This window comes from Metopolophium dirhodum, chromosome 5 (assembly GCF_019925205.1).
Source record: "Metopolophium dirhodum isolate CAU chromosome 5, ASM1992520v1, whole genome shotgun sequence".
NCBI lineage: Eukaryota > Metazoa > Arthropoda > Insecta > Hemiptera > Aphididae > Metopolophium > Metopolophium dirhodum.
Genome location: NC_083564.1, coordinates 33,388,298 through 33,416,281, shown reverse-complemented (window position 1 = coordinate 33,416,281; position 27,984 = coordinate 33,388,298). Strand labels below are relative to the sequence as shown.

Sequence of the window (27,984 nt, the reverse complement as noted above, 5' to 3'; positions counted from 1 at the left end):
GTAACATAAACGTTATTTCAAAAACTATTTTCAATCCATTTCCTTGTTAAAATTAACATTTTTGAAATTTTTTTATTGCCAAATTGTTACCCAACGATATTGTAAACTATCTAGATTAGTTCTGAAATTTGGTCGGAAATCCTTCCACCGTAAAATTCAAAATAAGTAAATTATGTATTAAAAACATTCAACGGGTTTCGCCGCCAGCAGCTAAGTTAGGAAAAAGTAACATTTTAAATTTAAAAGCCTAGTTTCAGACGTCACAATAAGTTCTTTATAGTTTGAAATATAATTAACATAAACATCGTTTTAAAAACTATTTTTAATCCCTATCATAGTTAAAACTAACATTTTTGAAATTTTTTATTGCCAAATTGTTATTCAACGATGCCATAAACTACCTAGTTTAGTTTTGAAATCGGTATTACCTATATACCTATAACTGCTACACACCTAAAACCAGAACCTATTTTGTATTTTTGTGTTATAGCTATAATATTGTGAATAGACCTATTATCAAAGTCATAGTTAGTAAATTATTTGTGTTTGACCGATGGGTTTCTACGATACTTAATTTTTAAACGAGTTATGAGCATTTATAGCTAACAACACAAAATAGGCACGGCTGAACGCAACTTTGCTATGTTATACGTTTGTTAGACGAAGATAAAAACATTTACACATCCTCTATAATAGTTCTCTTAATATCGGCGCTCCCCGAGGGCTCTCGTTATATTAGTCGTCGTTCGGCTGACTCCGTTTTTCTCTCTCTCTCTCTCTCTCTCTCTCTCTCTCCGAGTTCCGACGGCCGTCTCGCTAAAAAGCGGTGGCTGTGAACTTTTTACCCCTTATTATATATATTTATATTATATTGTTATTAAAAACCGGTCTCGGCGGGCCGGCGGCCGTCGCGCGTTATGTACACATGTACATTGTATACACACACAGACGAAAATCTTCACTCGTACACACATTTATATATATTATAATTTATAATATTATTTCACACACACAGATCGTCGCGCGCGTATATATATATATATGCGTACGTAATATATCGTTATTATCGCGCGGCATTATCAACCGCGCGCGTGTGCCGCCGTGTGCGGATGAGGCCGGTCGCGAATTATATTATAATAACATTAAATTTTTTCTCTCCGTTTTTTTAACGACCGGTCGCCGCTTGCTTTATGTGCGATTATTATATTATAATATTATGTACGAACCCGTGGGCAAATTCACAACGAATTTTTAAATGTTGTTTTAATACTATAATATTGACAGCGATAAGTACCTATATTTTGTTCTTAAAGACATATATATAGAAACAAATGGCCAAAGATTTCTCGCATTTTCCGAGACTTCGCCCGCCCGCGATCCGCGGTGGACGAATCGCCGTGCTGCATGACGCGCCGCATTGGTACACCATACCACGACCGTGGTATGCGCCGCTGCAGTTTATACCGTCTGCGTATATAAAATATACAATAATAATATTATATTTAATGTCCAGAATCCGTTTCTCGTGCGCGCCGCCGACGCCGCCGCCGCTGCGAGGGCGTGCGACCGGTTTATAATAATAATATTATCATCGTCTCGTGATGGTTATTATTATTATTTCGTCGTGGCCGCGCCGCATCGGTCGCGGGCGCGCGCGAGTCCGAACGCGCGCGCCGTGTGGTACGCGGTCTCCGCACGCACGCGCGCGGGCCGCGTGAGACTACCACGACGGCGGCGGCGACGGTCGTGACTCGGTTATCGAGAGTCTGCGTGCGGCGGCGGCGGTGGCCGGACACGAAGAGGGGAACGCGCGGAGAAAAAATAAAACTCCCAATATTATACGCCGCCCGCGGCGTCCGCCGCTCACTTGTTACACGCGCGCTTAATGATATAGGACGTGTATAATATAATACGAGCGAGTGTGTGCGTATTATATATTATTATATTATATTTATTATATATATTATGCGTCGTATATTATAATAATATGCGCGTCATGTTATTATTATTATCGAGATTTTTTGAATTTTTTTTTTGATTTCCTCAAGACTATCGTGTACGGCCGGGCGGCCTCTTTTCACCCCTATCGTGCACTGTGGGGGGGTTTTTTTTATGAGTTTACTCATTTACTCATTTTCCAACACTAATAGGTGTATATATATTATTATCTATTATTTATAATTGTGCAACTCGTCGGCACAGATATCAAAATCGATATAACTACAGAGTTCATAATATATTATATTATAATAGTTAATTAAAAACAATTGTTTTACACACGTACTACCAATTACATCGATAAATGTATAATTTATATTTTGTGTGTAATATATTATTATGTACGAAAATTGTGGGAAAGATAATATATCGCCCGTACCTATATGGTAACAGCTATTCAATCGACACGACGATGACGACTTCGGGCGGTTCGTATCGCGATGTGGCGCCAACAAAACAATTTTTTCTCAAACTTTGGCACGGCTTTAATGCTTGATATAGGCAGGTTGTAGGTACGCAGTGTAAAACATTCTCAGCCCCTCTGTCGAATCTTGATCACTGCGTTGGGCACTTTGGATAGCATAGCTAGATGAGTTAGGTACGCTATAATAGTTTATAATATGCATGGTTGAAATATACAAGGTTATTGCATATCAATCAAATATTGGATGATAAAAACAAAAATGGCAGCGTAAAGGGAGCCAATAATAATCAAGTATGTATGCGTGGGATTTTGAATTTGTTAGCTTTTGTCAGCGTATTTTTGATGATAAGAAAAATTGATATTTGTGATATCCCTTTACGTAGCCATTTTGTTTCTGATGACAATCAGAGTCGATATGCAATAACCTGTATATTTAAACCATGATAATATGAATATATTATGATTATCATCGACAGGGTTCTACAGTAATATTTAAATAATTGGCTCTTATCGGTTTAGTTTACTCCAAGATCGGGAAATGCGTCATAGTATAAAGTTATATAGTTAGGGTATTAGGTTTTAATTGAACGAACATGATTAAATTTTTTCCGTCGACTGCGATTAATATGATAATTTTTTGCCTAAAGTATGCCCAGTGCGTAATCGGGTGCCGACGCTGAGTATATTTTCTTTAAAAACTTCTTACGAAATCGTTCTTTAAGCATGAAATATTAATTAGCAAGTACAAAATGTATTGAATTCGATAAACAAAATCAATTAATATTTGACCGCCAAAAATCCAACACCACGAGATGACAAACGAAACCTATTTTTCCATAAACGTTTATAATGTCCGATGTTCCCGTGAAATAGCTTATGGACAGAAAAGTATAGATACAACTATACTTTTACTGCTTTTACTGGTTTTAAAAAATGTCCAAAATATAAATAATAACATATTATAGCATAATATATCAAATGAGCATAAAATTATGTCCAACTCTAGAAGTATATTATACAAATAAACTGAAAACGACATACTATAATAACAACATAGTTTGTGGTAGGATTTCATAATTATATTTATATCATTATATACAAACTATTCTGAATGCCAACAACACTAAACACGCTGACCCCGCGCAAAACTACGTGTTGATTAACATCAATATAATGTTCGCCTAATTATTATTTATTATCATTATCGACGAGGACGTTATGATGGAGTTGGCCGTTGGGCAAAGTGAGCAAAAGTTTATGGTCCGATCGATGTATGATCGCGAGCAATGAGCTCATAAGCTCCACGTGCGTAAAAATTTGACCGACTGCACGTTTTATTGATTACGGCTATCCGAGAACAATAAATATTATATACAATTACTGCTATATGTCAGTATGACACAATAGACACACGCGCGAGAGTCGATATATAGAAAACAATAACGCATTACGTTGATACCTACTTGATTATAATATTCCGATAATCAGATTAGAATATATTATATATAAGGTGTTAAACATTTTGACGAAATACAAATTATTATGATGATTTGTAAAATTATGATTTATGAACACCTCTAAAGTTTGGCATTGACTGTCAGTCGTCAGTATTTATCTGTTATATGTATTTATATGTATAACTGTTATCAATAAAAATAATTTCAAACACATGTATATAATTGTATTAAATATATTGACATCCGCACTCATTATTTCTTTTAATATATTATAGTTTCATAGATTGCCAGACTGGTATAAACTATAAACTAAAACTAAATTGTAATTTATGAACAACTTAATAATAATTCGATATAATATGAAAAATAGTGCAAAATTTTTACATTCCTGCTGGTTGGACCTAGAAGTCATCAAACTAATAACTAATACGTAATAACATAGGTACCCCACCAGCAACACCAAAGGTTGGATAGTATAGGTAGGTATAGCCGAAGGCTGGGCAAGTTAACCATATTTTTAACTCGTTAAGTTAAATTATTTTAAAATAATAAAGTTATGTTAACTAAACGTTACTCGTATTTTCTTACTCGTCAAGTTAAAAGTTAACTTTGAATAAAAATGTAACTTAACTTAGTGTAAAGTTAAAATTTGCTAATTTGCAAAAATAAAATATTCTAGACATTTAATATGGTTTATTAGATAGTGTTTCTTTACGCTCAAGAAAATTACTTGGAAAATTTAAAATTATAGGTACATCAAACTATCAAAGTAAAAACCTCATTCAAAAATTTGCATCATTCTTCGGACAAAAATGAACTTAATTTAGATACTTTTGAAAAAAAATTAACTTAAAATTAACACATTAATCTTGAAAAAAAAATAACTTATTAAGTTAAAAGTTAAATTGAAAAAAAAAGTAACGAGTTAATTAACTTAACGTTTTAATTTAATTTTAACTTCTAACTCGTTAGCCTTGGGTATAGGTATACAAGAATAGAAGAAACCTTTGAATCAGTAAACTTAAACAGTTAAACGTATATATTATATATTCATATACAGTAAACCTCCTGAAGCACTTATTATGATTATGATATAGGTATGGGTTATATTTATATATGTATAAGAGATTATGGTTAATATAATCTTAATTTAACTGTAAAAATAAATTAAATTAATATATAAAATATTTAAATATATCTAACCTATTAACTATAGTATGTTAGCTACCGTACAAATCGATAAAGTCTCTATATACATATTACAAATAGAGAGGTTAAAGAACTATATAAATTATCTATTACATAACTATTTCAATTTTTTTATACAAAAATGTTCAGCTATAAAAAATGACTTAAACAGGATTCACTATTATTGTTCTTATAAGGGAAAAAATATGCCTTGGAAACTGTCAGCGGTTATAATAAAATATTTCAAATGATTTATTATACCTATCATATTATACATAGCTAGGTATTTATACGCATGTAATCAGTTGAATAGTATTTCTGTAGCTACAGTTTTAGGACGTGTCCTATTCATAAATGTAAATAAAAAGATGTCACGTCTTGGCTATTTATTTTTCTTCGCTCTCAATTAGGGTGAAGAAATATAGCCAATTAAAAAAGAAATCCTCGGTAATCTTTGGGATGCTAATATGCTATATCTCCAAAGAAAAATATGCATTTGCAGTTTGCACACATATGGCTTATAAGTCGTATAACCATAGATATGTATATAACCACTCTGAACCCTCAACAGTCCGACATGTCAAATGAAAAAATATGTGAATAACTCAAATAAGTACGAGATTATGAAATGTATTTTTCACAAGACGAATAGCAGCACAAATACGATACATTAAAATACTCAATGTGTAAGAAAATTTTACCTATATTGTATGTAATAATGTATTTATTATAATTAGTTACTCAGATTTATATTAATCTATTTAGGTATTCATTAACAATCAACATTTCCATAATCTATTAAGTATAAACATCATCGAGATAATTGATATAGGTAATTTATTATGTCTATACGTTTACAATATATAGTATGTAAATAAACAATAAGATTTTAAATTTAAAAACGAAAAAAGAACGGAATGCATTTACTTGGCTTGTTAGACAGACAAAATAGAGCTTTATGTGTGATTAATAATTTATTAATCAAAAAAATGATAAATTATTACATTCTAAAAACTATTCTGTGTGAAGCTCAAGACACCAACTCTAAGTCGTATTTTTTTTCATTTAAATAAGTGTCAATACTTTGATCGCAAAGATATTGTATGCGTTGTACAAGAGTTTTATTACAATGATTATAATTTATAATAGGTAATATATAGTTTAATAGTTATATATATTTATGGAATAATAGTTAATTCTGCAGCAGTTTGCAATATTGTACCCACATAAACGTTTTATAATATTCATAATTTGATTAAATCTCAGATCCTTTTTATAACTTAAACTAGTTATCCTAGCTATTCACTTGTAAGTTGTAAGCTTATAAATTATAAATTATATATTATTTATTAGCTCTATTTAGTCTATTCTATATTTTTATGACTGTATGCAATAAATTATATTTATTTATTGTTTTGGTAAACGATAGCTGAAATTTTAATTTAGTCTGTTGATACATCAAACAATATATTATCTTATGTGTTATACTTATACAGTTAAAAATTAACGTTTCCTATTATTAGGCCAATCAAGGCTTTATAAAGTGTTCGAACGTTTCAAAATCTAAGCCGCCAGACGGACCGGTGTATCAATTTGTTGGCACGTCTGCCATTATTTATAATTAATCGGTTTGGGCAATCTTCCAAATGGGTGCCGACAATATACAGAGAATTCACCTTCGAGCGTAATGTCAAGTTCTCAAGTCAATAAAAACGTCACTCGAGGTTTTGCTAATATGTATACTATGGTCCCCTATATATACCTTAAATACGCCAATGAAGATATACGCGTAAAACAAATTGAAAATATACAACCAGTAACCAGCTATTTTATAAAATAATTTGTTTGAACTTAAAAGCTGAACTAGAAAAATACGGACATATTATATGGATAAGGGTGGTACATAATTCAATCAATGATATTCAGCATTTTTGGTGCAAGATAATTAGATAATTATTGTTATTTATGATATAATTTTGTTAAGATAATAAATGTATACATTTTAAGTTATGACTTATGACTAATATCTCAGGGATTATTTTTCTTAGGTTTGCGTGCGACTAAAACCATATATTGTTCTAAATAAAAAAAAATTGTATAATTCAATATAGTTCTCATACTATAGTGTTTGAGTGGGGATAATTCATCCCATTTGTTTTTCACGTCTTACAAAATACAACTAAGATAATATATTAAAAATTATGTTTAAAAAAAAAATACAATTTATTTCAGTTAAAAAATGGTAAATGCATATTATAGAAAGAATTTTTATACACTTACAATGGCAAAATAATAAGAAGTACCTACCTAATTGAAAAAATCATAAGTATGTTATGGGTAGTATTGATTTAAAAAAAAATTAATGTATTATGATGTACTTAATGCAACAAGTTATTTGTTTTCTTCCGAATAATTAATATACTATACTAAAATAAATAATATTTAAAGAATTTAAGTTGCTTTTTACGTTGCATAGAGTTTTACAATTAAAAAAAAATACAAAAATCTACACGTGCTTTTAAATCCTATATTACTACGCTTTGGAATAAAACTAATGAGAATTTAAAAAAATGACCTCATTAAAATTCACAAGATAAAATTTCTAATCGGAAGATTATAGCGAGTCACGTGTGAGGCTTTTGAAGCGCCTTCTAGACTTACTCAAATAAAACGATAAGGACTATAATAAATTAAAAAGAAAAAAAACGCGTCGTAGTAAAACACCAGTGAACTACCAACGTTCCTAATTTCTCGTTTATAGCTCAAAACGGTATCGGTCGATCGGGCGACGAGACCATAATAATATTATAAAGTATAACAATGGTTTATAATTTTTTTTATAGACATATTGTTATTATATATTATGTAATAATATAATATAGATATATATTTTTTTTTTAATTCAAAAAATGGCGAAATCTTCTCCGGGACCCCAAATTATGGCAGGCCGTACATATAATATATATTATAATGTGCGGGTATACACCGAAAACCGGTACTGTCCCGGGTTAACCGGGATGATAATATGGCAACCCTAATAATTAATAAAATATTATGCCTACGCGTATGTAAGTAGGTACCTATATGGTATTTACGGTATATTATACTACGGCGTGCACGCGTATACCAAAGGGGCGGGCGTCTGGCGCGCGCAGGAATTTATATACGTCGGTCGACGGCGCGTCTTCGTCGCCAGTGGCTGTGTTCGTGTATATATTATTAAATATTATTATTATTATTATTAGGTACTGTTGTCGCTATAACTTCGTCGTTATATTTTATTTTTATAAGAAGTATCATGACGTGATGCAGCGTGTTCGGTCGGTGGCGCGCGCGCCGCGTGAGCAATACGCGAGCGCGAGCGTGCACGCGGAACAGAGATATTACAATAATAATATTATTGCGTTTCAAGCGCGCGCGCGCGTGTGTAAGTATGTGCGGCGGGAAGAGCGAGACCAAGCCAGAGTGAGATGACGGCGCGGCGGTGGCGGCGAGTACACGACAGTCGAGTGGAACGCCGCGGCGGCAGGCTCTGTGGGCGCGTGACCAAGCGTCGGGCCCGCCGCCACCACCGCCGAGGCCGCCGCATGGCGAGGCCGTGGGAACCCGAACCGGAGCTTCTCGTCGACACGAGTACGCGCGCGGCAATCACCGCCGCCGACCCGTTGTGCCCACGTTGCGTTCGCCATAAATATGTACATACAAAATAATAATAATAATAATAATAATAATATATACGGCGCGTAATACGTACATCGTTATATGACTGTATATTATATTATTATTACTATTATTTATTAGGTATAAAATATTATATATGTATAATTTTTTTTTCAACACGAACGCCGCGACGTAGCTGTTTGAATATTTGATACGCGTAATAATAATAGTAATAATAATTTGACATCGCCACCGGTGTTTATTTTTCGCCGCCGGACGTTCCGTTTCCGTTTGATACGGGTCGATGATAAACGAAAAAAGCGCCGACACGCGTTTCATACATATTAATATCGTTAATTTATACAATTTTCGATGTTTTGGTACGCCCATAAATCCCGTACCAAGATCATAGAAGTGGACATTTGATTGAATTTTTTTATTTTTTTTGGGGGGGGGGGAGGGGGTCATTATTTAAAGTAAATATGTGGCCTGCACCCCGATTCCTATTTAAATACTGGTCCACGAACATTGGCGCAACTGGACATTTGAACTATGGGGTGCTTAAGCTCCAGGTTTTTTTGTGACTTAATGGGACCTAACACCTTACGATTTTTTAGGGGGACCCAGAGCACCCTTCTAGTTGCGCCAATGTCCACGGATGTATATCGAAGTACATTCCATTCGTGGGAGGGGGGGCTAAACTTCGATGACCGCCTATGCAACCCATCCAGCCCCAACACTAAATAGAAATCAGTCCATCCCCGTTATAGGATGTTTTATATTCTCGCGACGAACCCACGGTGAATATACGATATAATGTTTGTAGCGACGGTGACTTGTGATGACTCATTACTGATGAGTGCGTCTATTTCCTTTAACGTTTCACCGCATTTTAAAGAGGTACTCACCCAAGGATTTTGACATTCACGATGAAAATCCAAAAACCAATTTTTGTTTATAAATTGTTTCCATTGGTTACTTGGGCATATGAGGTAAAATCATGCATCAAATTGTCACGTTTATGGCCTCAAACAAAGAAACTATATATAAAACAAATATGAAAGTTGAATGTAAGTTTGTAGCTTATATAATATAATATATATAGTAGTATTATAGTAGGTACCTACCTATATTACTATAAATATATTACTAATACTCAAAAATGACTCGGCCGATTTTGATGAAAATTTCAAATTGTTCTTAGAAATATCAGGAAAGTTTAGAGAGTAGTTTGAATCACGTTCGAAAATATACCAAATGCTATATCCAATCCGCATATAACAGGCGCATTGTCCATCTCGGTCAAATTTGTTCATAAAGCGAGGTACACTGATACCGATTTACCCGTGAACTGAGGTACACTAAAACCAATATACACCTATACAGTATATTAATATATTATATAGCGCTATATTTTATATTTGTTTGTTTTTTCACGGGTTAAGTTGGATTAATGGATTATACAGCTACTTAGCTACTATAATATATAATATAATCAAAATGTACCTATTGATTATATTGAAGAGTTCTGCTTTTTTTGCATAGTTGCAAAGTGTGTACTTATTATTGTTTATCGTGTTACTTTCAGGTACGACATAATATTATGGATACTCCCCTACTAACCATAATAGAATCATATAATAATATCAAAATGTACCTATATTTAAAAAAAAATATATATATCATTCAATTTAATTAATTTACCATATTGTTTATGATTTAAACACTTTTCAATTTTTATAGACATTAAAAACGCTTTTAAAACCACTGAAAAAAAAAACTTTGTCACCTGCACCCTGGACGGGGTCTTGCTGCAGGTACCTAAACCGATATTTTCAACTGTATAATACTAATATACTTCTATACACACATCGTCATTCGTCTTGGACGCATATCGTACACGACCATTACACCACGTACATAATAATAATATTAATACGATCGATAATCGAAAGTCGAAACGCCATCGACGCCGCCATCTGATAAGGTTCTACCGACCGTGCAGACGATCAAAAGTGGTCACTACGACGATTACGCGTTCGTTATAATAATATTAATATAACGATCGCGATCGGCGGAAGACAAACGCGTCATCGGCACGCGCTGGACTCTGGAATTTTCATTTTTTTATCTCGAACGCGAGTAGGTTTTTGTTCCACGAAAAGGCTATCACTGTTTTGTTTGCTCGGTTTCGGTCTGACTTTAATCATTTTATTCGTACGATTGTACAACCGTTGAATGTAAGTTCCACGAACTTCAACGAACTATGCTTCTGTATAATAGACGATAGTTATGCCGCGGGTTATTCTTCGATAACATTATACAAGAATATTCCCTTCGTGGCTTAAATAGTTAAATATACAAGGTTATTGCAATAGTGCCCAAACTATATAATTTTATCACGTTAAGGAATTAAATTGGCAGCCTAAGAAGACGACCTACCTATATACTGGCTATACAGTATACTACGATATATACTAAAACATGTATACTGTACCCTAATGCTGCCGTTTTATTTTTGTTTGATAACAATATAGGCTATGTGCAATAACTTTGTATATTTAAGCCATGATTCCCTTATTGTTTTCGTTAACATCGGCGAACGTGTCTGAATAAAAATAAAAACTAATAGTATAGAAAGTATTATCCTACAAACACGGCCGAAACTGTATAATATACACGTATATTATAATTTAACATTACTTTTAATTACACAATTTATACGGATAATAAGTTTTATCGAAGGGAAAACACCCTTTAGAGGCAATAAAATCGAAACAGCCAGAGGCCGCAATTATAACTATATACCATCGTTTACGGTACAAATGCAACCCTAATATACCCAACAGTTCTTTGAATTATATGCCCTACCCTAAACATTTAAGTACCTACACGGCTACACGTTTTGTTTAATAGATAGTCTTTTATGTCTTACCTGTGTGTGTGTGTGGCTTATAAATTAGTTTTTATAATATATTCAATAAACTCGTTAAAAAATGTAATTTTTACAATTTAAGATTTAAGTTCATAACTTTAACAATACCCGAAAATAGTTCAATTTGCACATTGAAAATGTTGCTCAGGTAATAATAATAATTATTATTCATCATATTATCATAACCTAAATTCATAAGTTTATAAAAATCCTGTGTATAACGACTATAACCCAATGATGGCCCATGTTTCTGAGATCTTTTAAAATAAAAAAAAACATATAAAATGCATCATAAAATGTTATATAATATTATTCAACCACTTATTTTTATTTTTTACATGTATACCTGCCTATTTAAAAATAAACCAAAGACCAAAGTTAACATTTTATTTTTGAATTATATATACCTAGATACAAATATAACCTAAATTCATAAGTTTATAAAAATCCTGTGTATAACGACTATAACCCAATGATGGTCCATGTTTCTGATATTTTAAAATAAAAAAAACATATAAAATTCATCATAAAATGTTATATAATATTATTCAACCACTTATTTTTATTTTTTGCATGTATACCTGCAGGCATGCCTATTTAAAAATGAACCAAAGACCAAAGTTGACATTTTATTTTTGAATAATATATACCTAGATAAAACTATAATAGTATAATGTTCTTGTTCAGTTTTTCTTTCACATATCCCAATTAGCTGTAAACGACAAAAAGACTAAATATAATTAATGGACAACGGATGCGATTAATGATTCATCCGTTCATTCGCTTAAATGGTTCTATACTATTAATACTATAACATTAACAGTTTCATCTTTCATGTGTGTGTTTAAATTGGTTTAATGATACCGCATTCACCATTTCACCATTCATATAATATAATATATGAAATACTTTTTTTTATAAATGACACTTTAAAACATATTCAAACCTTATACTAATGTACGGCTGCTGTATAGCTAATGTATGAATATATTGTTTTCGAATTTTGAAATGAAATACGTATTTCATTTTCATTAGAAAAAAAAGTAGAACTCCTAGTTTTAAAATTTAAAAATGGAAAATTGCATATTAAGTATTAACCATAAATTGATCAAGTGATAAATAATGACGGGTTTAATAGAAAACTATACAAAAGTTAACAATCGGATACTGCGCCAATGTGCCTAATTATAATATTATTTACTTAATACTACGAGTATTTGTATAACATTAATAATGATTTATGACGTGGGGTCGGCCGAGCGAGGGTGTTTTCGTGAATTTTTTCTACGGTTTTTGAAAAATAAAAGACCATAATACTATACGAAGTGTCGCCGCCGCACACCCGTCCTTATCTGTGGCGGCGGCGGCGTTGGTGAAATCACGCGTTTCCTGTGTTTACACAACCATTAAAAAATAAAGTAAAATAAAAAAACCGGCGGCGATCACACTAGTGATGCGTGTATGTGTGTGTCCGTGTGTGTGACAACGAAACTGGATACACGCCGCGCGCGGCGCGCACTCGCGTCGAACCAACTACGGCGGAGATGGTCGACGGCGGCGGCGGCGGTCGGTCAGGGGCGACGGAAAAGGCGGCGGTGGCTGTGGCTGTGAGACGGGCGACGACGGCGCGGCGGGTCTCCGTTGGCAGGGGGTGTGGCGAGGAGGAGATCCGAAAGTCGAAACGGCAGGTGTACGCACGCCGTCATATTATAATCCCCCGCCGCCCGTCCGCCGTGGTCCGTTCGTGGTCGCCGCCGACGACCGGTCTTCCACGCGATCACGAACCAAACGGACCGGCTCCGCACGCATATAATGATATACGTATACGTAAGCGCATAATACACGCGTGTGTGTGTGTAGGTGTGTGAGTATGTGTGTGTATACGAATCCAATCTTCTTTTCGTTGTTGTGTGCCGCCGCCGACACGGCATGACCGTATATATATATATATATACATATTATATTATTATACATTACATATAATATGTATTGTATATTATAACAGAAAGAAACAAACAGCCCAGACGAGTGTGTGTTTGTATGTGTGTATGAGTTTGACGGGTTTTTTCCCCCTCATATACCGCCCGAGGGGGTGAGGCTGCCGCCACCAATGTGCTCAGCTCCTATCGAGGGGTACCATCGTCCTACGTGACGTCGTGTCGAAGACGAGACGATACGTCGTTTGAAATATCAAGGATGATATTATATAAAAATATAGGTATTATCTATCATAATTATATCCAGTGAATATCGTAATGTTATCTCTTGTTAAACATCACATCATAGGTCTGCAGGGGGAAGACGGACATAACCCCTTCCCGGGACATTTGAAATTAAAATGTCTCCATAAATACAACAAATGTATTGAGTTATTTCGATTCAAATTACGTAAAATGTAAATGGAAATTATAAAGGTATAGATACTAAGGTTAGATGCTAATTATTACTATACCTACGAGTCGTACGAACTCCACCCACATTTCTCCAAAATTGTTAAAGTCTCACTAATTCAATATTTAATCATTTATAATATATCAATTATATCGGACATCAATTATTGTAGTAATAATTATGCATAGAAAACTTAAATTAAATGTTTTACGTTAAGAATAAAAAAATCTATAAGTCACCATCATCATTATTATATATTTTTTTTCCTCTTCCGTGCCGCGGCTTCCTAAAAATTGTAACCGCAATGCACAGTATCGATAGATATTTTTATAAGTATTTGATAATTGTACTATGATAAATTATTAGCAAACGTACACGTAAAGTTCCGAGAAATCGTTTTCAACCAGAGCGATCGTTATTGCCATTTGCCATTGATTATAAATACTATTTTTTTTATAGTACATATTTATGATCAATGACATTATTATATGTTATATTATGCGCCTTTAGCCGTCACTATATTATTGCAGAGGTATGATCGAAATCGAAATTTATCTGTCAATATCCTACTCAAGCTTCGTAAAAACTATTTTCTACAGTAACGAGTCAACTGAAAAACGGAAAACAGTTTTATATTTTTTAATAAGATTTTTTTCATATATCCAATTTATAAACCTTATTATTAACTTACAATTACGTTTGGGTACGATGCCTTCCGGTACGTGGCGGTAGTTCTTTGTAATAAAAATAAATAAGGGATGTAACATACATCTGACATGATGATTTCCGTTCGTGTTGTTTACTCCACATCCCACAGGAATCTATGAAATAAAATAAAATTATTGTATTATGATCGGCGTTGTAATTTCGTTACAAACATTAACCTTTTTCTATCATATTTTATTATATACCTACCTAAATAAGTAATAACCTAGCCAAAGCCCAAAGGTATTATTGTTTTCAAAATGTAATTATTGTGTCTATATGACATTATGACTATATATGTACCTATTTATAAATTAAAACTTAAAATTAAATGGTTGTCTAATGGTGTTTGAATAATAATAATTTATTAATTTATCTATGGTAAAAATAATATTATACTTTTATACAGTGAGGAAAATAAAATAATTATAGGTATATGTTCTATAAAAATATTGTTTTGATCTTCTGGAATAGGTACCTAGCTAATGAATTATTAATGAATAATGATTTTTAATTCAAAAAGTTTAGTTGTTGTTTCGCAGAAATTACACAATATTTGAGCTCACAGTATTGAAAATCTTCTATGGTTTGTTATATTGTAGCTCCTTGCTATTAATAACTAGTTTTTAGTTTTTACTTATTACTATTTCCAACTTAGGATAGGTTAGATACTCATATTCAGATACATAACACAGTTACTCATCTAAAATGACTGATTTAAGATTTTTATAATAATTTATACGGATCAAGAGGTAATCTTAACATTTTAAGAATACACTTTAATATACAAACAAAATTCTGGTAATATATTATGTACCTACGTTAAAATAATTAAATTTAAATATAATATAATATATAAAGAACTTTAATAACATTAAATCAAAATAGTATGAGAGTTGGAAAATAAATACGAGGCGGTAAATTGTATAAATACCTATTATATTTTGAATACCTATTAGAATAATAATAAACAATTCATTTTTAGAAAATTTGACTTATGTAATTCCACGTAAATTCAGAATTATAGTTTTATTAAATGCCGTTGAATTACAACTTCTATAATTACGGAGAAAAAAGTTTTCATTAAGTCCACATAAAAAAATATATCATTATCTATAATAAACACTTAAGTCTTATAATTTGCACCATAAGATTGAAAACAATAAAAGTACGTTTGTTGTATTACTTCAGTACTTCACCTGCATAATATACATTTCCGGGCTCAAAGTGTTATTAAACTTTTTGAGTAGAATTTTCTGATTTCGAAGATAATCATATTGTATAGTTGCTTGTTTTTTAGTGTATACATAAAATTTACAACACATAACATTGATTTTAGTAATTTACCGCAAAAACACTTTCATTGTAAAAATGTAATCGGTTATAACTTATAATAGTGCTACAGTCGGCAATAAAATAGAACCCTCGCTAGCACCTACAAGTATATTGTAATATACAAGTAAACCTTATGTTATATTATTATTACGACGATGATGACGACAGCGATACTACGTCGGTAATAATAATAATAATAATAATAATAATAATGGATATGACGCGTGATTTATTCGCACGAAGATCTACCGCCTTGATGGTATTTTTCATTATCATTTTAATTTATTTTGCCTTGAAAGGTATCTACGAACCTTATATTATTACTTATAATAATATTGTATTATAATTCGTACCTATATATTATTTTGCTAACACTATATGGGCACGAATTATGCGCATTAAGGGCCTGTATCCCCAACTCCCTTTTAGTTTTTATTATGTCTTTGTATTCACTTTTGTACTGCGGCACGGTTATCCATTAAATCATCATCTCATCATCATGGTCAGAAAACATTGCCATAATTTTACGATCTCGTTCAGCGGTAAAATATTAAAACGCAGCAGCAGGTAAGCGCTTTGTACCTATATACGTATATAATATTGGTTATGATATTACGCAGGTGATATGACGCAGATACGCGTATTGCACTTTATTAGATGCAATTAAATAGTCGCTAAACATTATTAGATCTAATAAAGTAATAAGAGACTTTTTATCGATTTTTGTTTTTCATATGTATAAAACTATACTACCTACCTTTGTAGAAATAATAATAATAAAAACAATTTTTATTCACAAATAAATAATAAGTAATCGAATAACTTATTTTTCATTTACCAATGCCATTGTTTTTTACGCAACACGTGTACCAAGTGTGCTCAATTGACAGTTCCATAATTTACCTTCACTCCAGACTTTCAACATAGTACGTTTTGATGTTGATTAATGAGAATATTACATTTACAATTACTATGATTTTTTAAGGGTCACGAAAAGTCAAATTTAAAATGTTAGGATCACGCTCATAAAAGGTTAGGAACCACTGCTGCAGCTCTAGAGTCTAGACTCTAGACAGTACCAATTTACTTTTCGGTAATAGTATAGACATCGTCATTTGAATAAGGTGTTTTGGATGCCGGTCACCGGAAATCATTTCCTGGGTATTAAAAACAATAGGGTCCAATTGTGTGTAGTGGTTGAGTGTTGTGTTTGATGCTTATAATATTATTATGTTTATTGAATCATAAAGCATTTTACATTTTACCTACCGTTGTTTTATCTTTATTTTACATAAATTCAATAACATGTGATCGCAGTTTAGATTAAATTAAAAGTTGTTAAATATAATATGCAACTGCATTATCACTGCACCTTGACTGAGTTTAATGAACTATATGTACCTATATACTACACGGTATACTTAATATTAAAAATAAACTCATATTAAACACTTTTATTTCTTAATAAGTTTACCGATATTGTGGGAAAAATTATAATTATGAATACACAAATTAGAAATTTTAGAATGGACTTTGTTTTTTGAACCTCTGATATTCTTAATATATAGTTGTATTATTATAGTTATTAGTTATAAGTTATAACTTATATTATTATGATACAGACACACAGTTTAATAGTTTATTACATATTAGGTACCTATATCGTATCTATAATGATTTATAACCAGCATATTAAGTCATATGTGATCCAATGGTAGTTATTAATGAAATTACATTTAAAAAATGAAATGAGTATTTTGTAGACCGTTATACCTGTCGTGTGCAAACCACAAAATATATTGAAATGCGTCAGTATACAGTATACTGTCTACTCAATAGGTAATAGTTAAGTTTGTAAAGCGTGTATTATGTCCAGGTAAAATATGTGTTTGTCTATTATTGTCTTTCGAAAAAGTGTATAATTTTCGAAGACCATCATTATAAAGTGTATGTATAATAGTAACATATAATATAGTATATATAGTATGTACCTACTTGGATAATATATAAAAGCATGTTACGGTCCGTAATGACTGTTGCAGCCAAAAAATTGACCGTTGTCGTATAGTTGTTTTATCGTGTATAATATACGTCTGAGCGTTATAATTCCTGTGCACACAAAATCAAAAGAAAACGAGTTTTTAAAGAAAACCGTATAAGCACACCGCCTTGCCGCCTTGCCGCGGTGGCAGGTGGCAGGTGCAATCTCGTCGCAGCAGCGTACGCACGCACATTATCTTCACGATGGTTTTTTTTTTATATATTTTCCTCTCTCTGAAACCCAGTCCAAGATGCCTGAAATGACAATACTATCTGAATCCGAGATCTGGTACACCCGAATTCCATGGGAGCCTCGGCCGTGTGCATTTAATGATCGACTGCAAAAGGACACCAAAGATTTTTCTTTTTTCTTTCATGTCCTCTCATTTGCCGTAAGGACCAGAAAAAAATTAGAAACAAGTTTTTCTATATAATATGTCTATTTATACGTATGTATATCAACCGATGGCTGATTTACACTATATATTATATACGACAGTCGTGTTCTGTTATTCACCGATACTCGTCTGTTATATTATAACTATAATTATTATTGCCTACCCTCATTACGCATCACACAGTAAATAGGTACATACTACATGGTACACACCCTCTCCAGTCATCCACACCCAGCTGTAAGTATTCTTTTTTCCTGCCCGTCTACTCATCTTCTTATATAGGTAATATGCCCAACACTATTGCCACCATTATTATTATTCGTAATCATCGACTGAGACGTGCGATGCAACCCCGAAGGCGGGCCCAACTTGCCCTTAACACCTGATTATAACTCTTTCACCGGTGTCTTAGACACCACCAACACCATGATAACTATGTAGTTGCCACACTAATCATATCGTGTCGATACGATATAATATATACCAACACGGTAACACGTCTATCGACACCGATTGGGAGGACTCGGGTATATTATTGGTGAAGTTTGAACCTTTTTATAGTTTTATCCATATGTATAGACGTATAGTATCCTTAGGTAGCTTGTTGTCAGCTGTATTTACATTATAATATACTAATTTGGCAGCATATTGGAACTTACTGACACGCGTTATATTGTGTTTGTTTTGAAATTATCATAGTAATAGTACCATATAAGGAAATAATATCATACGGTATATATTTATTATATACCTATTCAGTTATACCCCAATTCACCGTTGCTCAGTGCTTATTTATACGTGTGGTGTATAGATAAGTTAATTAAAACCATTACAATTTAATACATTTTTTTTATTGATAATTTTGCACTTACAAACTTTTTTAAATTAATATTTGTAGTGCCTTACCAACATAAATAATTAAAAACATTACATTTAGGTATTCATTTCATAAATTTATAAATAAATGTATTTAGTAAAGCAAGAATTAGTTTCCACATACTGCTTATGCATTTATATATACCTGCCAACTCCTACCAACCTAATTAATGCTTCAATTTTTCTTTTTATCTATATAGGTACGTGTTCTAAAATGTCTGTTTAAAATTAAAACATGAAACATAAACGGCATTTCCTGTTTCAAACTTAATGGATTATTACTTGTTTTTAGAATTCAAAATCGACTTGTGATTTTACCACAAGGGCGAGTACGGTCGGCATATGTTTTGCTTAACACCCTAAATAGCACCTGTTTATCACATTTCAATACGACCTTCTACCCACTCACCCTAAAACCAGATTTTAAGACAAGGATGTATGGTTGAATACTGAGTATTGGTTTCTTTCTCAAATGACGTACTTTGTTAGGAATACTAGGGCGATTTAGTCTTAGTTTAAAATATGAAACATTTGTTATCATATCAATATTATATTGTCACCATAATATTATTAGTACTAAAAATATTTATAATTTAAATTAAATTATAGTTAAACATAGATTTTGAAATTACCGAAACCATTTTTTTAGTAATAGCTTATCCCTCTAATATATAAAAATCTCGTGTCACGGTGATCGCACTCCTCCAAAACGGCTAGACCGTTGTTATGATTTTTTTTTTGTATATTTTACTATGAGAGTAGGTCTTAAAGTATTTTTCACCCTCCTACCCACAACCCGGGGAGGTGCTCAAACAGGGATTTAAGGATTTATGATGGCCATTTTTGTTTATAAATGGTTGCTATTGGTTATAGGACAAATAATTAATAGAAATTAGTATTTATTATTTGGTTGCCAATTGCCATTGGTTAATCGGGCAAATCAGCAAGCATGCTTCAAATCAAATTTTCACACATTGCCTAGGTACTTGATATGCTGTCACACATTGTCCGCGATCCTAACCTAACCTAACCTACCAGGGAATTTGAGTTGCACCCAAAAGGAGTTGAACAATCACAATTTTTTTTTAAAGTTGTACTTTTTTTCGGGCAACGAAGTGCACGGGATCAGCTAGTAAAAATATAAAATAGTAATATATACGATCGTAAATATTATATCGATGATAAGTATAAAAATTAAAAATACGTAAAACAAAATAATTTACACAATTTATTATTATTTATTCTAAACTGCTGAACCATTGAAGTCTGATTCTTCATATATGATGACAATTTAAAATGAATATACAATAAACTATAAAAAATAATATATATAGGTACTTAAAATAAAATCCATCAGTATTCGTATATAAAATAACAAAGATCATTTGAGTTTTTATAAATGCATATTTAACAGCTGCCTTAGAAAATGTTAATACATCAGAATATCAATATTGAACAAGACATTGATGTATTAGTTGGATCGTAAAAAATAATCCTGTAAGGGTATTTTTATAACCCAGTCTCGGGTTGTTAAACCTCCCCTTGTACACTAAATATTCAGTTTCTGCTACACTGGTTATTGGATAAACGCCCCGTTATTTGTAGTTATTTGTAAGGCGTGTACCGTACATATCTAAAAGGTGTATTTTTACCTGGCGCAAAAAAGGAAAACACTGACTATATATAGTGTATACATATATATATATATATGTACTAGGTACAATGTACATGAATAGCCTGTCATTTCAGCAGCCATGCTATCCTAACCTTTAAACAAAACGCCAACCCCTCCGTGGCTGCTAGTATAATTAGAATCGCTGCTGGAGCTGAAACCAATGAATAACCCAAGAACAGCGAGTTAATAACTTCAGAAACCTCGAGCAGGTGAACATTTTTGAAGTGGCATTTTGAACAATTATGTACGATACAATATCTATTTGATAATGCCACAACTCGTTTTAAACACACTCAAAATATGCTTATCAGTTTTGAGATCTGAAAAGTCGAGGGTGATCAAAAAAATCTGTCGACAGTATAACTGTCATATATTGTATCTGCACGGAAACCCACGTACAGGCTTGGCTAACTATTCAGTATTTTCATTATATATTAATTAATAATCATATTTTTTTTGGTATCGTATAAAACATAATCATGATCAATTTACATATTACATTAACCTAACATTTAACCACTTAAGCAGATTAAAAATGAATATTATTTTAAATTACTAATATACCTAGTAATTTAATCGTTACAAAACATGGTTGAGATAAGTACTTAAATATATACAATATCAATTTAAAAGTAATTTTTCATCAAACGTGTGAAAATATTTTAGAAAAATATATATATTAAAATTGTATATGATCTCAATATCCCACGAGTCACATGGGTCAATTTAAACACAGTTTAAAAATTTTCAAATAATCTTAAACATTCAATATAGGTAACTATGGCATATTATAATACACTCATTGTAATGCCGAATTCATCAGAATTAATTTATTTCATTTAAAACAGGAAATAACTCTAAATTGACACTAAATCTATTCTCATATTACGTTTTAACCCTCGAGAACGATATTATATATAAATATAACACACTTGACACGTCTTATACATAGGTAATATAAAAGATAATATGTTCTACCGACTACCGCACCATATAACGCACCAACCGTCAATTAATATACTATACGTATGGACAAATTTAAATTGATGGTTAAAATCTATTATCATCTATTTAGTAAATTCAGTGAGTCAGTGACTCATATATCTATAACTTATTGGATTCCAGTAGGTAATCGAAACTATAAAATAACTAGTTCAGGTGCGAAATTTAAAAACTATAAATTAGTCTGCTAGTTATAATTATTAGTGGTTATAAAAAATACCACGTTTATAGCAAAAAAAAAATAAAATAAAAATTAATCTCCAACACTTAAGGTGTTTACATAGCCCGAAGAACAAACAATTTTTTTTTATACCTTGCGGGTTGCTTTAAAACTATTCTCGTCATATGTGCTCGATTAAAAATATATACATACGTGCTCTAACATTAAATTTGGCCGGAGGCCAGTGAGGCAGTAAGTCCGAAATTCTACCACCCCGTGAATAAGTAGGCGTCACCTCAGCAAAACGGGCAAGCGAGCAAGGTGCAACAAGTTAATGGGCCATCTTTACACCTGGCTAACAATCTCGGCCAACCTGTATATTATTATAGTGTGTACATTCGGCACCTTGATAACAACGCATGGTTAAAGAAAAAAAATATATAATAACAAAACATAAGAGAACCGGAAAAATTGGCCCGTGATTACACGTCATATTGTAGTCGTTGTTCTTTCGTTGTTGTTTATAATGATTATCGTAGTCATTATCAGAAGCCTACCTCTTCCATGTGATCATTAACGCGTCAGTATTTCCAGTCTTACAGCTACACCTTTCTTATAGTAGGTACCTTAGACAAAAAAAAACAACAGAAATCATGGTTTTTAGATTCTCTAAAGCCGCAAAAAATGGTTAGTGAATGAATGATTTGTTCATGTAGAACAGTAAAACAAAAAAAAACGATTTATCGACTCACATTGTCTTAACTTATAAGAACAAAGAAATAAATAATAGGTAGTAATCCCTACTCCTGTGGTAAAATATAAACAGTATCAGTTTAGTTACAGTTTGAATTAAGAACTTTAATAAAAAAAATATACTTACATATAAAAGTGGATTCATATGAAAATAAAATAATCATGCTTTTTAATTATGATAGGTAATAGGTATACCTCATTTATTGAAACTTGTTTGATCTTATAATATACCTATTGGCTACTACCTATATTATGTACAATATATAGCATAATAATATACTGTTGTATCTGTTTATCATACACAAAACAATACATACCAAAATACATATTATATTATTCTGGGTAGCAAAAATTGTGGATTATGGTTACATGCACTATGTTATATATTATTACCTATATATAATATGAACTCTGTCATATACCTACATAACAGGTACCTATATAACTTATAATTCATATTTTAATTTAATTTCCAAAGAAATATAACTTCCCAGGCACGCCCGGAAAACCATCGTCTGTCGAACTTTAGTACATAGTGTACAGTGATGAAAGAACTGTAATATCACGCGTCTCTTAATACATTTATTTTGGTCACTAATGATATTATTATTAATTTCGTTAATCCATAGACATAAAAATAACATTTTTAAATTGTTTTATATGCCTACGGTTACATCTTATATTATACTATAATTTACTTCTTCTTACTTAATAAGAGTTTCTTATTTCGCATGAACAAAAAACTGCTGCAATAGTAGGTATTACAATAAATTACAACAAATTAATCATATATTTATAAATCTTAAATTACGATCTAACTATAAATAAGATAAATACGAAAACTATGATAGTATAATTAATAAAGATTTTTAATACTTTTCTCTTTAATTCTAAAATTTAAAAATAAAGTTTTCTTGTAATTATAAATAAGTCTTTAAACATAATTCAAAAAAAAATTTGAAATTAATTATATTGTGTGAATACACATTACAAACTTCAAACTAAAATGTCCAGAATCTCAAACAGAAAAAACTATTCAAAATATTTAGTTCGTTAAAGAAGGATTATTCGTATGGCACCAGGTTATCAATGTTTAAAAAATTCGGCTAGAGTTAAAATCATAAAAAAAATTTGAAGGGAGGTGTTGGCGCCCTCAGGCAAATGCGTTTTAGAAAACCAAAAAAAAATGTGGAAAAAATGTTCCTGTAGGAATACACATTACAAAGTACAAACTAAAATGCCCAGAATCTTAAAAAGAAAAAAAAATTAGTTCATTAAAGATGAATTATTCGTATGGCACAAGGTTATCAATAATTAAAAAAATCAGCTTATGTTAAAATCATAAAAAAAAATTGAATAGAGGTGTTGGCGCCTGCAGGCAAATGCAATTTCAGGAACCAAAATAAAAATGTAGAAGAATTTAAATAGTAGGAACACACATTACAAATTACAAACTAAAATACCCACAGTCTTAAACAGAAAAAACTAATAGAAATATATAGTTTATTCAAGAACGTTTATTCATAGAGCATCAAGTAATCATTGTTCGAGTCTATACAAAAAATGCAACTATAAGTCACATAACTAAAAAAAAATTGAAGGAGGGTGTTGGCGCCCGCAGGCAAATGCATTTTAGAAAACAAAAAAAAATTTAAAAAAAATATTATTGTAGGAATACACATTACAGTCTATACAAAAAATTCAACTAGAGTTACATAACAAAAAAAAAATTGAAAGAGGGTGTTGGCGCCCGCAGGCAAATGCATTTTAGAAAACAAAAAAAAATTTTAATTAAAAACTTCAAACCAAAATGTCCAGAATCTTAAACAGAAAAAACCTATTCAAAATATTTAGTTCATTAATGATGGATTATTCAAAGTGCACCAGATTTTCAATGTTTAAAAAGTATATACAAAAAATTCAACTAGAGTTACATGACAAAAAAAAAAATTGAAAGAGGGTGTTGGCGCCCGCAGGCAAATGCATTTTAGAAAACAAAAAAAAATTTAAAAAAAATATTATTGTAGGAATACACATTACAAAGTCTATACAACAAATTCAACTAGAGTTACATAACAAAAAAAAAATTGAAAGAGGGTGTTGGCGCCCGCAGGCAAATGCATTTTAGAAAACAAAAAAAAATTTTAATTAAAAACTTCAAACCAAAATGTCCAGAATCTTACACAGAAAAAACCTATTCAAAATATTTAGTTCATTAATGATGGATTATTCAAAGTGCACCAGATTTTCAATGTTCAAAAAGTATATACAAAAAATTCAACTAGAGTTACATGACAAAAAAAAAAATTGAAAGAGGGTGTTGGCGCCCGCAGGCAAATGCGTTTTAGAAAACAAAAAAAAATTTAAAAAAAAATATTATTGTAGGAATACACATTACAAAGTCTATACAAAAAATTCAACTAGTCACATAACTAAAAAAAAAAAATTGAAGGAGGGTGTTGGCGCCCGCAGGCAAAAGCATTTTAGAAAACAAAAAAAAATTTAAATTAAAAATTTCAAATTAAAATGTCCAGAATCTTAAACAGAAAAAAACTATACAAAATATTTAGTTCATTAAAGAAGGATTTTTCATAGAGCACCAGGTTGCCAATGTTTAAAAAATGTATACAATTTCATTATCTAAAGATAAATTCATAAAAAAAAATTGAAAAGAAGATGCGGTTGCCAGCAGGAAAATGCATTTTAGAAGGCAAAAAAATTTTAGACGGCACTGGCTTGTCAGTGTTTAAAATATCTATATAAAAAGATCAACATCATATTTATACAAAAAAATCTACTAGAGTTCAATGAATCGAAAAAAAAAATTGTTTGAGAAACCTGGGTGAAATAACAGTAACCAAAAAATACGATGGAAGCTAAATACTGCAATACATGTTAACTACAATCCAAAAACTAGGTATTGTTTACATTATAGTAATACGAACAATTATTATGATCAGAGGTGTATCACCGTAATATATGTATAAGAAAATGTATAAAAATGAATGTAATTTATAAAGGATGCAAAGAACTGTACGGACTCTACTATGTGATTGTTATTTATGAAGGACATAAAATAATATTTAATTTAAAATAATATTGTGTTTGGCTGGGTCCACAGTCAGTATTAAATTACGAACTATAAAGTGTAAATGCAAATAAAAACATAGTCAAATATCTATCTACATTTTATAATTTGTTGTGGTAAAAAAATCATGAATTAATGTTGGCTGTATTTAAGTTTTTAATAACTATACTGGTACAACTCTAGCTGACAGTCATTAAGACCGAGTTAAAAACTATGATAATTAGTTAACGTCTAATTTCCTGTCCTATCCTCACCTTACCTCACCTAACCAAATTAATAATATTTAAATATTTTCTTTCATTGTTATGTTTACAATATCGAATACCTTGATAGTTAGTAGGAAAGGATCATCGCAAAGCTCACGACCAGTGATGATAGTCGTCTGTCATCACCGTAGCTTCAACTAACCATAGGTTTACCTAACTAACCTTCTTATGACTTATTAGGAAACATAGAATAAATAGATCCTGGGTTGCAGGTTGCTGAACTTAAGTGTTTGATTATCAAGTTGATCCTTTGATTGTTGACACCTGAAGGGAAGGCAAATTGAGGCTCCTTTATATTGATAGTCGATACTCGATTAGGTATACTTTATTTGGCCTCAATTGCTCCCCTCGAAGACCGCTGATAAGACCATAATGTCCTATCCATATCTTTATTATCTATGGTGGAGACATATCCAGATCACTCGTGAAAACAATTTGAAACACATACAAGCGATCAACGAGTCTCTATTAATGATTTATCAGCATCTATCCTCTCACAACACACACTTGGAGACAACACATGAAAGGTTTTTTTTTAAACAACATTTTTAATGATTTATTTTAGCTCCATGTTTTTTTAAAAATACCAGGATAATGTCGAGCATGGGAGAGCAACTTTATAACTTATTCAATTAATTTTATTTTGGACATATTGAAACATGCTATGGAGGATGGCCCTTTTGGTCGTCGAGTGTCCACAAATATTTCAATTCATTATATGAAATCCCAGCCCTGTCCTCCATACTCTGATATTAAAAGCCCAGCCCACCTTCATATACCTCTATGCAAAAAGTAAATTTAAGACAAATTTGTAAATCAATGCACGGTCTCTCTATTGTATTAATATTTGTGATTTCATTAATTTTCAGTATTTTGTATAATTAAATTGGGAGAACTTAAGACAATATCATTTACACAAGACTGTGACTAACACAATCATACTTTGATAAAAGTATATGATATAAGTACCTTCTATATTTGAATTAATCGTTTTTTTTTTCGGTACTTTATTGGTGATCGGCATTTTAACTACGGTCCCTCGAACTACTGAGGAAACCTTGAGACATTTCCTTTTAGGAAATTAATTAAATCCTCAAACATAACTCATATACGTTACTCAATATGTTATGATATTTATGGACGACACTTGCACCATGGCCCCTCGATATTGTAATTTGGCGACCCGGCACATCTCTTTTAGATAAATTATTAAATACTTAATCAAGTCTTCCAATTTACTTAACATTTATATTTCGTAGATAATTTGAAGAAAAATTTGAAATTGAAGAGAGACTGTGTGATATAACAAAATATGTGGTGTGAAATGTACATTTGAACACATGTTATAATGTATTTTATCAAACTTTAATTAATTTTTTATAATGTACTATAGAAAACATTTGAACATTTATTACAATATACGTATATTATACATAGATTTCAAGTATGATTTTTTTAGTTTTTTTTTTGATAGTTACCTACTTACTAGAATAAAAGACACTTTATTTTTATATTTTGAAGCAATATATGTTTTGGATTATTTAGATCTGTATAAACTAAATTTCAGGCCCGTAGTTTAGTATTTAAATTTTGTATGATCAGAGTCGTGGAACCAAATTTGTTCAGACTCTAC

At 31.5% G+C, this 27,984-nt stretch overlaps 1 protein-coding gene across 2 annotated transcripts in view; it reads right to left on the bottom strand.

Moving 5' to 3' along the window:
- LOC132945345 (uncharacterized) overlaps positions 1-27,984 on the bottom strand; it is a 71,045-nt gene that overhangs the window by 28,010 nt on the left and 15,051 nt on the right. Inside the window, exon 5 of one of the 2 annotated variants that reach the window (XM_061015058.1) lies at positions 14,745-14,874. In XM_061015058.1, coding sequence (XP_060871041.1) covers positions 14,745-14,874 — 130 coding nt within the window. Of the gene's footprint in view, positions 1-14,744; positions 14,875-27,984 lie in introns of those variants that run through there. The other variant, XR_009664551.1, reaches the window with a different exon arrangement.